The 13,330-nt window shown below is 42.5% G+C and overlaps 1 protein-coding gene across 1 annotated transcript in view; it reads right to left on the bottom strand.

Annotated features, from left to right (window-relative positions):
• Positions 1–7,913: 7,913 nt before the first annotated feature.
• STAG1 (STAG1 cohesin complex component) overlaps positions 7,914–13,330 on the bottom strand; it is a 271,483-nt gene continuing 266,066 nt past the window's right edge. The window contains exons 34-35 of the mRNA XM_089671949.1: positions 13,199–13,279; positions 7,914–9,171 (exon numbers count right to left, since the gene is read on the bottom strand). Coding sequence (XP_089528075.1) covers positions 9,148–9,171; positions 13,199–13,279 — 105 coding nt within the window. The 3' untranslated portion in view covers positions 7,914–9,147. The remainder of the gene's footprint in view (positions 9,172–13,198; positions 13,280–13,330) is intronic.

The following is a 13,330-nucleotide window of genomic DNA, read 5'->3' as shown; positions in this document are numbered from 1 at the left end:
ACATAACTTTTGTGAAGATCCTCGGAGAGGAGGAGAGACCAAAACTTTAGGCGACACGTCTCTCCTGGACCCTGAACTGCTAACCTGAAAAACTTCTGAAATGCCTCTGCGATGGGTACGTGCAGATAAGCGTCTTTCAAATTGATTGAGGCTAAGAAAGCCCCCGGTGGAAGCAGGGCTTTGACTGTGAAAATTGAGTCCATCCGAAATTTTTTGCATCGGATAGTCTCGTTCAGGGGTTTCAAATTTAGAATCAATCTGTACGCCCCTGAAGGTTTCTGGACCACAAACACGTGAGTAGAAACCCTCCCCTATCTCTGCATTGGGGACTCTCACTACTACGTTTTGTTCCTCTAACTCCCGTAAAGAAGCTAGTAAGGCCGAAGCCTTTTGTGGACATCTGGACAGGCTTGTTACCAATAACCTTTGTGGCGGTGGCCTTGAGAACTCCAGGCGGTACCCCCTTCTGACGATGTCCAGTACAAAGGGGCTGGAGACCTCTGCTTCCCACCATGGGAGGAAGACTCCCAATCTTCCTCCCACCGGGGGAATCGAGTCACCGTGGCTTTTGGGGCTGCTCAGGAGGACGGAATATCGCTCCTTCTTTGCCCCTACCTCTCTGCCTTCATGCCCTTTTCTGCATCTCTGGCCTAAGGACCTGTAACCTCTTTGGGGGACAAAACTTTCTTCTCTCTCGATCCTGCATTTTCCGCTTAAGGAGAAAGGACTTCTTCCTGTCCTCCGTGCGGTCTAAAACCGTTTCTAACCCTGGGCCAAACAGGAGATCATCTGAAAAAGGAATGCCACATAACTTCACTTTCGAAGCGATATCTCCCTGCCATGTCTTTAGTCAAAGGGCCCTACGGGCTGAATTGGTAAGGGCCGCTGTCCTTGCTGACAACCTCACAGATTCCACTGAAGCATCCGCAATGTACCCAACCCCCTGTAATAACGTCTGAAAAGACGTAAGGATCCTATCCTTAGGGGAATCCGCCACGATGTGCACTTGTAACTGTGTGAGCCAGTACTCCATGTTCCTGGCTACTACCGTGGTGGCCATAGCGGGCTTCAAATTGCACAAGGTCGAGTCCCACGATTTTTTAAGGAGGGAATCTGCCCTCCTATCCATAAGCTCTGGCAACACCCCCATGTCCTCAAAAGCTAAATCCATTTTTCTAGCAATTTGGGAGAATGCCGCATCCAGATTGGGATTTTTTTTCCACAAAGCGGACGGATCCTCATGAAATGGAAATCGGCGTTTGAGGGCTTTCGAAAAAAAGGGCTTCCTCTCAGGATCATGCCACGCCTCCTTTATCGTATCCACCAAGACCTCGTGAACTGGAAAAACTCTCCACTTTTGTTCTTCCATGCCCTGATACATCTGATCGTGTAGAGAAAGGGTTTTTTTTATCCTCCTTAATATCGAGCGTGGTATAAATTGCCCCCAGCAAATCGTCTACTTCCTCCAGGGACAGTTTGTATCTCGAGGGGCCTCTGGGATCATCTGAGGGGCCCTCCCCCTCTGAATCCTCTGCTGACTGGGAGCCCAAGGATGACTCACCTTCCGCAGCCTCCTGGCCCTCCGCTCCTCGGCTAGTTGACGGAAGAACCTGCTGGGGGAGACGGGGCGCGGCCTAGGGTAATGCTAGATTCTCAACAAGCATCTTAAAGGAGTCTTGGTCAGTTCCCTCACTGATTTAACCAAGTCTCCCTGTCCCGGACTCTCCTTTCTGACTAACCCCTCTATACAGGGCCCACATAGCACCTTTTTCCATGATTGCCTTACATGACGGGCATTTCCGCTTAGGCACCTGGTGCTTGAGTTTTTCATGGGCTTTACCCTGAAAAAACAAGAAGTGGAGAACCAGGGAACCTATTACCCCTTATCCAAGCCACCTGACCAGCCCCCCTTTCCTCCCTGGCAGGGAACAAGGGCCTCCCTACAGATCTGTCCCAGGGGCCCCTCTGACCACAAAGAGGGCCGGGAATACCCCTTGGAGCTAGGGGCCCATAGGTAGGGGAAAGACTCCACTGAGTCATCTTACCTGTGCCTGGCTGGTGCTGGCCTCACCTGGTCCCGGTGCCTCTGCTCCGGACATTGCTCAGGAGGGTGGTCGCCTCTTCCGTGGTATTGCCTGTCTCTACAGGCTACCGCATCGCCCCGCCATCTTGCCGCCGTCCTTGTGTGTTTATGGCCTCGGCAAGAAGCCGCGACCCCGGGAGAAGCCCTGCCCCCTTCGCCTGGAAATGACGTCTCCCATCATCCAGCCCGGCGCGCTCCAATGCCGGCACGTATGGGAGGAGAGGGACTCCTCCCCCGATCTCTCCAGATCTCCGCACAAGGATGCCCCGGCTCCCGCAACTCTCCAGAGGGGGTCAGGGGCAACCAGCAGGTTAGTGCCGCCTCTCCTCTGCTCCACAGAGGCCACAGCCCTGCCCATGCAGCGTTACACTTGGGGGATAGCAGCTGGCTCTCCGGCCTTCACCTCACACTACCCTGTCTCCAACAAAAGAAACAACCAGGTACTGCTTTCCCCTGACAGCACCTGGAGAGTCCTCCAAAAGATGTCTCCCCACCGGAAGAAACACCAAAACTGAGGTCGGAGGGGAGTGACAGTGTTTTTATTTAGGGTGGAGGTGTTACCACAGGTGGGGAGGAGCTGAGGTCTCTCAAGGTGCTGTCCTGAAAGACGAGAGGGGAAAAAAATGAGGATATTACTTTTTTTGTTGCAGGAGCCTGTAAAGAATTGCACCAGCAATCAGAATGCTGGTGCCATGCAGGTCTCCTGTAGACCTGTCAGTACATCTGCTTGCCCGTACACCGCGTATAAGCAAGCCGATACACTCTGACAAGACGACTCCATGAACTACAGCACCTTACTGCAGTACGAGCCCTGTATTATGTGTCATATGGACACACAAAGCAGGGCTCGGGAGCAAGCAGCTTGCTATGGGAGCACTCGGTGGGGGTGGAGAGCGCTGGTGGGGTACCCCAGAAGAGGAAGATCAGGGCTGCTCTGTGCAAAACCATTAAATTAAAAAAAAAAAAAAACCTTTAGAATCGATTTAAGACTGAGACAGCGGGGTCTACTACAAAAAGAGCTGGAACTTTAGTGAATTCTTTTTCCACTGAAAACAGCTCAGAAATGACTCAGAAGAGTGAAAATCTTTTAAGTAGAACTCCAATTGTCAAAAAAATCCCAATTCTATTTGTATACAAGTGGGGATTTTTTTTTTTAGACTTTGCGGGTCTTTATAATATCTAAAGGAACATGGTAAGATAGAGCACAAACTCTAGTGTTTCTGCTGCTTTTAGAGCACGTAGATTTACTTTCAACTCATACAGAGAAGGTGGGGATATGGCAGGAGCCTGGCACTTTAGAGCTCTGGACAGGGATGGCTATATTAAGGATGTTAACTGTCCAAGAATGTCTAACATAGCTGCAGAGAAATCTTCCTTGGCCAGATAGGCCACTTGCTGTGTGCCTTGAGATAGAGATAGCAAGAATCGAACGCAGAGACCAGTGTTGAAATGAGGTTCTGCACCAGTGCAAGGAAAGCACTGTCACTCCAAGCAGTTTGAGTGCATAGAAAGTGTTTGCCTAAATGCTTGCCATGGTTCCCTGGCATGTGGTTTCAGCCATAGCTAGCAGTGAGTGTGCTCCCCTGAGGTGTAGTCACAAAGTAGGATACGAAAATGGGATAAGATATAAAGCAACCCAGGTGTCGACCATCTTGCAGAAAAGTCCTTGAGGCAGAAAGTGGAAGGAGGTGCTTGGGGACCTTCTAAGGGCTCTGGGTGGAAGTGGTGGTAAAAGTGTGACCTGTGGCGTGATGCAAAATCCTCTGGAGACTAAGCTCTGAATGGTGGAATTTTTACTGCCAACATTTGATACAGTTGTGCTCAAAAGTTTGCATATCCTGGAAAAAATAAAAAACTTAATTTGGCATGGATAGTTAAAATATGACTGATCATGAAAAAAAAATAAAAAAGGATAGCAATCATATGAAGCCATTTATAATCACAGGTGTGACACCTTTTTAAATCATAACAGAAATTACCCATAATGCCCTGATCAAATGTTTATATACTGTGGAATGTTTGGCCTTGGTAGAGACAGACACACAGGTCAAAATGGCAAAGGTTAATTTTCCCACATCTGTGGCTTTTTAAATTGCAATTAGTGTATGTATATAAAATAGTCAATGAGTTTTGTTAGCTCTCACATGGATGCACTGAGCGGGCAAGAACTGTCAAAAGACCTGGATAACAAGGTAATGGAACTTAATAAAAATGATGAAGAATATGAAAAAAAGATATCCAAATCCTTGAATATGCCAGTCACATATTAAGAAGTAGAAAATTTGGGGATCTCTTGATACCAAAGCCAAGGGCCAGGTAGACCAGCAAAGATTGCAGCCACAACTGCCAGAATTGTTCAGGATACAAAGAAAAACCCACAGGTAACCCCAGAAATACAGGCTGCTCTGGAAAGACAGTGTGGTTATTTCAAGGAGCACAATACAGCGATACTTGAACAAAAATGGGTTGCATGATCGAGCTGCCAGAAAGAAGCCTTTACTGCGCCAATGCCACAAAAAAGCCCGGTTACAATATGCCCAACACCTTGACAAGCCTCACAGCTTCTGGCACATAAATCTGGAATGGGGAGTCCTAAATAAAAATATATTTATGGTCACTACCACAAGCGCTATCTTTGGAGAGAGGTCAACAAGGCCCATAGCAACAAGAATACCATCCCCACTGTGAAGCATGGTGGTAGCGCACTGATGTTTTGGGATTGTGTGAGTGCTAAAAGGCACAGGGAACCTTGTGAAAATTGATGGCAAGATGAATGAAATATGTTATCAGTAAATACTAGCAGACAATTTGCATTCCTACACAAGAAAGCTGTGCACAGGTCGCTCTTGGACTCTCCAGCACGACAATAACCATAAGCACAAGGTCAAGTTGACCGTCCAGTGGTTACAGCACAAAAAGGTGAAGATTCTGGATTGGCCCTCAGTCTCCTGACCTTAATATCATCGAGTCACTCTGGGGAGATCTTAAATGTGCGATCCATGCAAGACAGCCAAAGACTTTGCATGTCCTGGAGGCATTTTGCCAAAACAAATGGGCAGCTATATAAAGAATGTGGGGCCTCAGACAACTATTACAAAAGACTAAATAGATGCATCTGCCTGGTCACAAATTTATTTTCCAACCAAATAAAACAATGAGCTCATCTCCATTTGTTTCTTCACATAAATAAATCAAAGTGCAACATTAGTGCAGTCTCTTGTAGTGCCATGCAGTATTGCTTTGAAGTGCAACTCTGTGCTGTGCTCCCACCACTCACCGACAGTTGTGGATTCTTAGATAAGAGTCATAAGCACTCTTGTATCCTCATATGTCCTGGTGATGATGGTGTTTGTCATCCTCCCCTCAGTGGCGATGTGTCACCAGAGGTGGTGGTATTCACAGGGCTGTATGTTATTCACATGTATTGGAAACAGCAGAAGGGACCATATAGTGTATCCCATTATATTATAAAATGCAGTTAAAAGCAATTACACTCTCAGTGTTACGAAGAAATCAAATCAGAATCGCCGGACAGCAAGTGACGCACCACTGTGTGGTCCACCGACCAGGTGCAATGTCACCAATGTGCTCCATCTCACGCATTTCATCCCTCCCACTGGGTGTGACACGCCAGGTGGAGCACATTGGTGACATCACATGCGGTCGGTGGAATGCACAGTGGTGCATCACTTCCGGTCAGGCGATTCTGACTTGATTTCTTCGTAACACTGTGAGTGTAATTGCTTTTAACTACATTTTATAATAAAACGTGTTTACAGTATATGGTCCCTTCCACTGTTTTCAATACATGTGCGTAAGACATAGTCCTCTGAGTACCCTATGAATACCACTATCTATAGTGACACATTGCCACTGAGGGGAGGACTACATCATGACATACCAGGATACACGAGTGCTTATGACTCTTATTATCTAAGAGTCCACAATTGTCGATGAGTGTGGGAGAGCACAGCACAGAGTTGCACTTTAAAGCGATACTGCATGGCACTATAAGACTGCACTAATGTTGCACTTTGATTTATGTGAACAAACAAATGGAGATGGACTAATTTCTTATTTGGTTGTAAAAGAATTTTGTAACCAGGCAGCGCTTGATTTATGCATTTATTTAGCTTAGGAGGTTTAAAACCTTTTTAAACCGGCAGGTGGACATTTATTTGTATTTTACCACCATAATTGAGAATTATATTTTTTACAATTTGTTGGCAAGTCACAACACTAAACAGATCCTAGCATGAGTATACTGTATATCATGGGTTTATTTGGTATTACATAAGACCGCACGTTGTCATTGATGCTAAAGGGGGCAACACACCATATTAAGAACTGAGGGTATGCAGACTTTTGAACAGAGTCTTTCATTTGGTTACTTGTTGCAATGTTTTGTTTTATGATTGTGCCATTCTGTTATGACCTACAGCTGAATATTAATCCCATAAGAAATAAAAGAAATGTATTTTGCCTGCTCACTCAAGTTTTCTTTAAAAATTGTACATACTATTACCACCAGTTCTCAAATTGTATGCAAACTTTTGAGCACAACTGTAAGTGAATAAAAAGTGAATAAACAAACAGAACACAAAAAGCTAGATTAAATATTTAATACTGTACATTTACTTATGTAAATAGCTCTGCCATTAACAAAAAAAAACAAACCTTTTGTAATGTTGGCATTAAAATGGTAGTTATTAAAAAGATACAAAGTAAATTAGGGACTTTAGGAACCACTCAAATGTTTGTGTGAACGCACTCTGAATAAAGGCTGAATGCCAAAATTACATATTCTTCAGAGTGCACTCATACTTGTTCCCTTAACCACTTCCCATCCTTGGACCGTTTATAAACCACGTAAGATTTAAGTGGTTATACTGGGGTCATGTTTGAGGCTACAACCATGATTTCGATATCTTTTTTTTTTTTACAGCAGGTGATTCTATATCAGGTAAAAGTGATACAAGCAGCTATACAGCCAACTGGGTCACTTTTGCAGGCAGTGGAGCCTGATAAGGATGTAACCGGCGACACTGGCTTCCCTGGACAGTGTGAGCGGAACTGATGAGGTTCCTCCCACTGTGTGACATCAGAAACTGGAAGTAGAGGATTTTGACACTTCTGGTTTCAGTCTCATGTAAACAAACTGTTACCTACTTTAATAGACCCCAGATATCTCCAAAGAGGATCTGTCACCTCCCATGCTATCTCAAGAAATGTTGTTCATCCCTTGTGATAGCAATAAAGTTGATAAAAAAAAATTAAAAGCGGCTGTTTAAAAAAATAAACGAAAAACCTTAAAGCACCTCCGTTCCCACACACAAATGTGAACGCACACATAGGTCCCGCACGCACCACACATGTGAGGTATCACCCCGAATGTCAGAGCAAGAATTCTATAACCAGACATCCAGTGTAACTCTAAACTGCAGAGGATTTTAAAGCATCACCTATGGAGATTTTTAGATACCGTAATTTGGCGCTGTTCCACGGGTGTATGCAATTTAATAGAGCGATGTACCAGGTATCTTTCTCTCAGCGTAACATCATATTTTAGGTTTTACAAAAAAACGAGGTATTATAGTGTTTACTAAAACTCAAAGTAATATTTCCGGAAAACTTGGGTTTGATAAACTGCTGTGCAAATATCATGCAACATAAATTTTAACAACCACCATTTTATTCTCCAGGGTCTATGCTTTAAAAAAAATGATATAGAAATTTCGGCGTTGGCCCGGATGGGAACTGGTTAATAAATTGTTTACTGATAAACGGCTTACAGTAATCATTGGCACCAATGCAAAACCAATATAATAAGTACTGTTAAAATCACTTTTATTAAGACATGTGATTTTGAATTTTATTACAATAATACAGAACAGGGCAGTTAAACAGGGATTTATTGTGCTGGGGGAAAAACACCTCTTCTCCCCTTAAAAAGAGCCAAACTTGAACAGTTAACACTGAAAATGCCATAAATTTCAACATTGACCAGGGGAACAAAAAAAAAAGAAAAAAATACCCATCCAAGCACTTATAGGCAACAGTAAAACAGTTTAAAATTGTATTTCTTTTCATTTTTTGTCTTTTTTTATTTTTTTTTTTTACAAAAATATTACTGTTGAATTGTATTTTACTGCATGGAGATTAGACTCAGGTAAGTCCCACTATTATTATAAGATTCCTTTATTCATTGTAAAATATGAACGGTTGTGTTGAACAATACAAAGAATATAAAAATGGTGACAAACAACAAAGAAAAGGGAAAAAAAAAACACGTGTCAAAAGAGACAATGCTGACTGTAACTGATGGATCTGAGTCAACCTGCTGTCCTTGGTTTGCTGGTTTCGGTTGGTTAAAAATGTGCAGGACAGGTAATGGTTAAAGAAAAAACAAAACAAAACGATGGGTTGCTCTTTGACAGAACAAAAGAAATAGCGAGCAGATAATGTGGGCTCAAAATACAAAACTTGTGACAAAAATGAGATAGGTTCTAGGTCTTGACATCCATTTAGATTAAACCTATGTTGGTACCAGAGTGCAGTTGTTTGAAGTTGGTTTGGCCTTGTCAGCACCCCTTCATTGTTATTTTCCAGTGCATTTTGTGATTGAATCTTGTATGGTTCCGCATAGGGGTGGAGGCAGCTCTGCTTCAGGTCACTTAATAGCCAAATAGTAAAAACAAAGTTGATCGTGAAGGCAAAAAAGTTAAAATGTTTACTTGTACAGCAGAAAAAAAAAAACTGATAAAACCAGTTGTCCATAAAACAGGCTTTATAACCATTTTTTTCTTTGAAATTTGACTTGTCTGCAGAAAATTCAACCAAATGCAGACAGCTGATGAGGGGTTACCATCTATGTAGCTCTGTTCCAAACAATGGTGTTCATAGGGTTCTCTGCTTGGATAGAATCCATCGATACGGCAAAGCATTTGGTGTGAACAAAAACTAAGTTTTTAAAAAACAGTCTTTTTTTTTTTTTTTTCTATTTTTCTTACAGAAGCTCACAGTATACAGGCCTTTAAACAAGAGTTCCAGGTATGTACTGAACCTCAGAACATTGGCATCCCAAATCCCTGCAAGTCAGGAAACAAAAAAGTTAGCATCTGTAAAAACAAACCAGCCATAAGCAGGATTATGCATAGTTTTAGGAGTATATCAGTATAGCTGTGCATACTTACAAAAGGTTTAGATTTATTTTCTCTCTTTAAAGCACCACACTCAAGGTGACCTCTGACCTCCTGCTGTTATGTCATCTGCAAACCTACAGAGTGTATACTATGAAGATAGGACACCGTCTGTAAGCTTTGTCAGATGAATATCAGCAACTATCAGAATTCTAGCATCAGGCAGAACACATGAAATAGCTCATTAAAAGAACTTCACATCAATCCTCCAGTTTAGACTGTCAATGATGAGGTGTAGACAAGGAGAGGAAAAACAAACTCTCATAACAGGAGCAGTTTTGTGTGTATAGTTGCTGTTCTCCCAAAGATAAAGATGGGTTAACCAATTCTATACATAGTGAATTTAAGAGCTACTAATAAAAAGCTATGGTTTTCCATTAGGCTACAACATAGTGCATTGCAATTTAAGGGAAAGAAACATGATCAGATCAATAAAGAAATGGTCAAAGCCTTGTACTATGGAACAGTCCACAAGAGTTTAACAACTCTGACTTCCTGTAACTTCCTCTCAGTACGGCATATATCTGTCAAGATATGACCACTGGAAAAAAAATGACTGCTGTTTTACAGTCAACATAAGTAATTCATATCTCTTATACAAAAGCAGAACGTCACTCTTTCAATCAACATTGACTATTTTAAACCTTATGGTCATCTAGTATTGGTAAACAGAAAGGAAAGTTTATTAGAAAGCAGAACTTGAAATGTAAGTGAAGTTAAAGCAAGACCTTAAGCTTTTCTTTTTTTTTACATTTCTTCAGTTACTTTCTGATTTCCAGGTATATGCAAATTATGCCATGCCCAAGATTCTTCAGAAAGGGAGGAGGGTGTGACGGTCGTGGCGTCAGACCCCCAGCCCTTTTCACCAACTCGTGACTGAAGAACTAGCCAATCTAAAACTGCGCTGTCACGTGTGTAACAATGCCACGCTCAGCTGCACCCTGCACAAAGATTTTCCAGCTAATGGACCACAATCTATGTACCTGCAGCCTGAGAGCGATTGTTACTGGGTCAGGTTAATTACACAATTAACCCTTCACACTGCCACCACCGCCTTTTTGTAGAGGAAAGGAGGAAACTCGCCAATATTAGCAATAACACTTTGATGTTTGAATAAGCGTCTGTACGCACAATGTCACTGCAGACAGATGTATGCAGAATTTTAAAACACACAGTAGCGCTCTTCAGAGACAGGGAATCTTAGTTTGCATTAAAGAGCTTTAGAAACAGTTCAACACTTTTCATAAAAAAAGATTAATTACTAAAAAGGTCAATGATGCAATAAAAATATTTACAGAAAAAGATGTAGCCAATATTTATATAAATACAGAGAGCAATACCACAACAGAGAGATAACAAAGAAGTTTAGAGAGGTAGAATACTTGCCATCAGCCTTGGTTTAAGCAGATCAAGTTTCCTGAACAAAAGGGTACCTTGTCCCAAGTTGGTTCCTGATGTTAAAAGGGGAGAATTCTTCAACTTACTTCTCCAAACCTTACATCCTTTTTCTAGGAACTCAACAGGGTGTCTCCTTACAGCAGAGAACCAATCGCCTCATTTGGGGAGGGGTGTTTTAGGCGGGGAACTCAGGCTATGACCCCCTGTACATGGATCCATGACCAATATGCTACCTACCATATCTGGATGTAAATGTTAGTTACTTTCTTGCTTCCACGATTTTATACCTGCTTTTAATTGTTACTCCTGCTGCTACAATAAATACTACACTATTGGAGTTTTCTTTCTCTCTGGGCTCATTTTTTTGGTACCTGCGAGCCCCCCACCCCTCATTAAGGTGATCCATGGTAGGATACGTACACTCATGTGCTTGATCCCCCTAGTGGCTGAAGTCCATATCGCACGATGCACCTTATGTGGCAATAATGCACTACACTGGAATGAGGATACCTGCGCTGGTCGGATGACATCTGGTGACTCTACCCTACCTGACGACATCACCTTTGTGCAGAGTTCCGGTTTCCAGAGTACCTTCGGAGTAGGTCTTATTCACTCCAACGCACATTAATATGTGCTATCTGGTTAGTACATTATATACTCACTTTCCATGATCCACGGAAGTCACGTCTTTTCAAATAACCATCTAAGGAATCACGAATACCACGTTGCACTTCTTAAGACTTTTTATTCACCTTTTTATTTTTATGTCATGTTTATTCCTAATATGAAGCGCTGCATCTTTTTCCATTTCTGCATTATGACCTAATCACTTGCAGTTTATATCATGGTCAATAACCTTCCCTAGGTGCATGTAGCAGCCTAGACACTAGTAGATTAATATGCAGAATGATAACCTGAACATCCCGACATCAAACATGCCATATTTCACTATTTCAGCTAGAACTATATGGCTCTCTGCTCTCCTGTAGACTTCAACTACAGTAGGGGTGTAAGATATCAGGCGATTCGCATTAAACGGAGCTATCCGAATATATGCTTTACTTCACTGTAATTATTTCCTAGCTTAAGATAGGAAATTATATGGAAAAGTGATTTTTAAAATGCGATGTCTCTTTTACGTCTATCTCGGAATGCGTTTGAAGTCCAGGGAAGGACTGGTTTATGGCTTTACGATTAGCTTCAGAACAAGTTTCACAGACATACTGGGCTAATTGGGGTTTATAACCATGAAGCTACCCCACTGGGCCTGATGCCTGTGATCTCAGCATACATACAGACCACATTCCTGAGGGAGGGGGGATTGGAGGGAGAGAGGATGATACAAGATGGGAAATCTTTAGCAAGATGGATGACCGCGTCCATCTCTGTACGTACAATTGCTACAGAGGGTTTTTCTCAGCTAAGCACGCCCTCCTGCATGCATACCTGAGCTATGGTCAGATGGATTCCATGAAGTAAATTCTACATAAATCTTCTGCCATTGCTCAAGTTAGCCACAGCCAGAAATGCTAGGGGTTGTTTTTCAAAATGATTTCTCAACAAAAGTAAAGCATGGAGACATGGATGGGTGGGTTTGCTATGAATATTAAAAATGACTTAAATAGCGTTTTTGAGTTGTGGTGCTCATATGTAACGTAGTTCCGCTTTAAACTGCACCTGTGCCAAAACTATTAACATTAAAGTTTTACACATCTGTAACAAACTGTAAAAATGTTTTATAACAAGCCATACCTGTCCTCTCTAGCTACATGTACAGGGAAGGAACTCATCTTCAAAAATCCATACAGTAGTTGTAAACCCTTATATAGGACCACTGAAGTGATTAGGCTCAGGTAATATAGAGGTGAAACAAACTTAAGTTGTAACCGTTTATCTGCCACAATCTCTCCGCTACAGCTGTTCAAAGTGTACAGTTCACACAGCATTTCTAAGCTTTAAGACGGGGACCTAAGGTCACACACTGCACAGCCCAGAGGGGAGAGCGGAATGTAATTTGAGACCTGAGTGGAGGTAATGGACACCCCTGCCCCAAATCTTCACAGCTTCCTAAGGAAACATGCAAAGCTGATGCTGTCAATGAACTGCTGTGTGTTGGAGAGGGTGCGGGATTATCACCTGGAATTACTTGCCGTCTGTGACAGATTAGGAAGTCACAGTTGCCACCCAAATCCAAGATGTTGGTGCAGGACTGAAAATAGCGCTGGAGACTTGGGGGTTGTTGGAAGAGAACAGTGGACTGGCTGGTATGTGTTATTAAAAGTCAGCAGCTTGTAGTTGATGACTTTTACTTTGTTTTCAGACCTGGGTGAAGCCCCTCTTGAATTGGCAAATGTATTGGAACACACAAGGGCAAGCCAGGAGATAACCTGTACATCATGCAATCACAATCCAGGTATGCTTTAGACTTAGCAGTTCAGAATGAGAAGCTTGTGTTATACATACTGTACATGTACACCTGGTACAGTCTACATAATACAAAAAAGAAAAAGGTACATACTGAATCATCCTCAATGATGGCTGCAGAGTCAAAGAAGTCTGGCCGGAGTTCTGCCCTTTCCCGTCTGTTTCGTGAAGGTGGCTAGAAGATGATAATGTTCATATTTTAAAAACAATACACACATTTTATATC

This window comes from Staurois parvus, unplaced genomic scaffold, assembly GCF_062004578.1.
Source record: "Staurois parvus isolate SC_StPar_1 unplaced genomic scaffold, SC_StPar_1.0 ptg000116l, whole genome shotgun sequence".
In the NCBI taxonomy this organism is placed as follows: Eukaryota; Metazoa; Chordata; class Amphibia; order Anura; family Ranidae; genus Staurois; species Staurois parvus.
The sequence above is the reverse complement of the archived record's forward strand: the minus strand, read 5'-3'. Positions and strand labels throughout refer to the sequence as shown.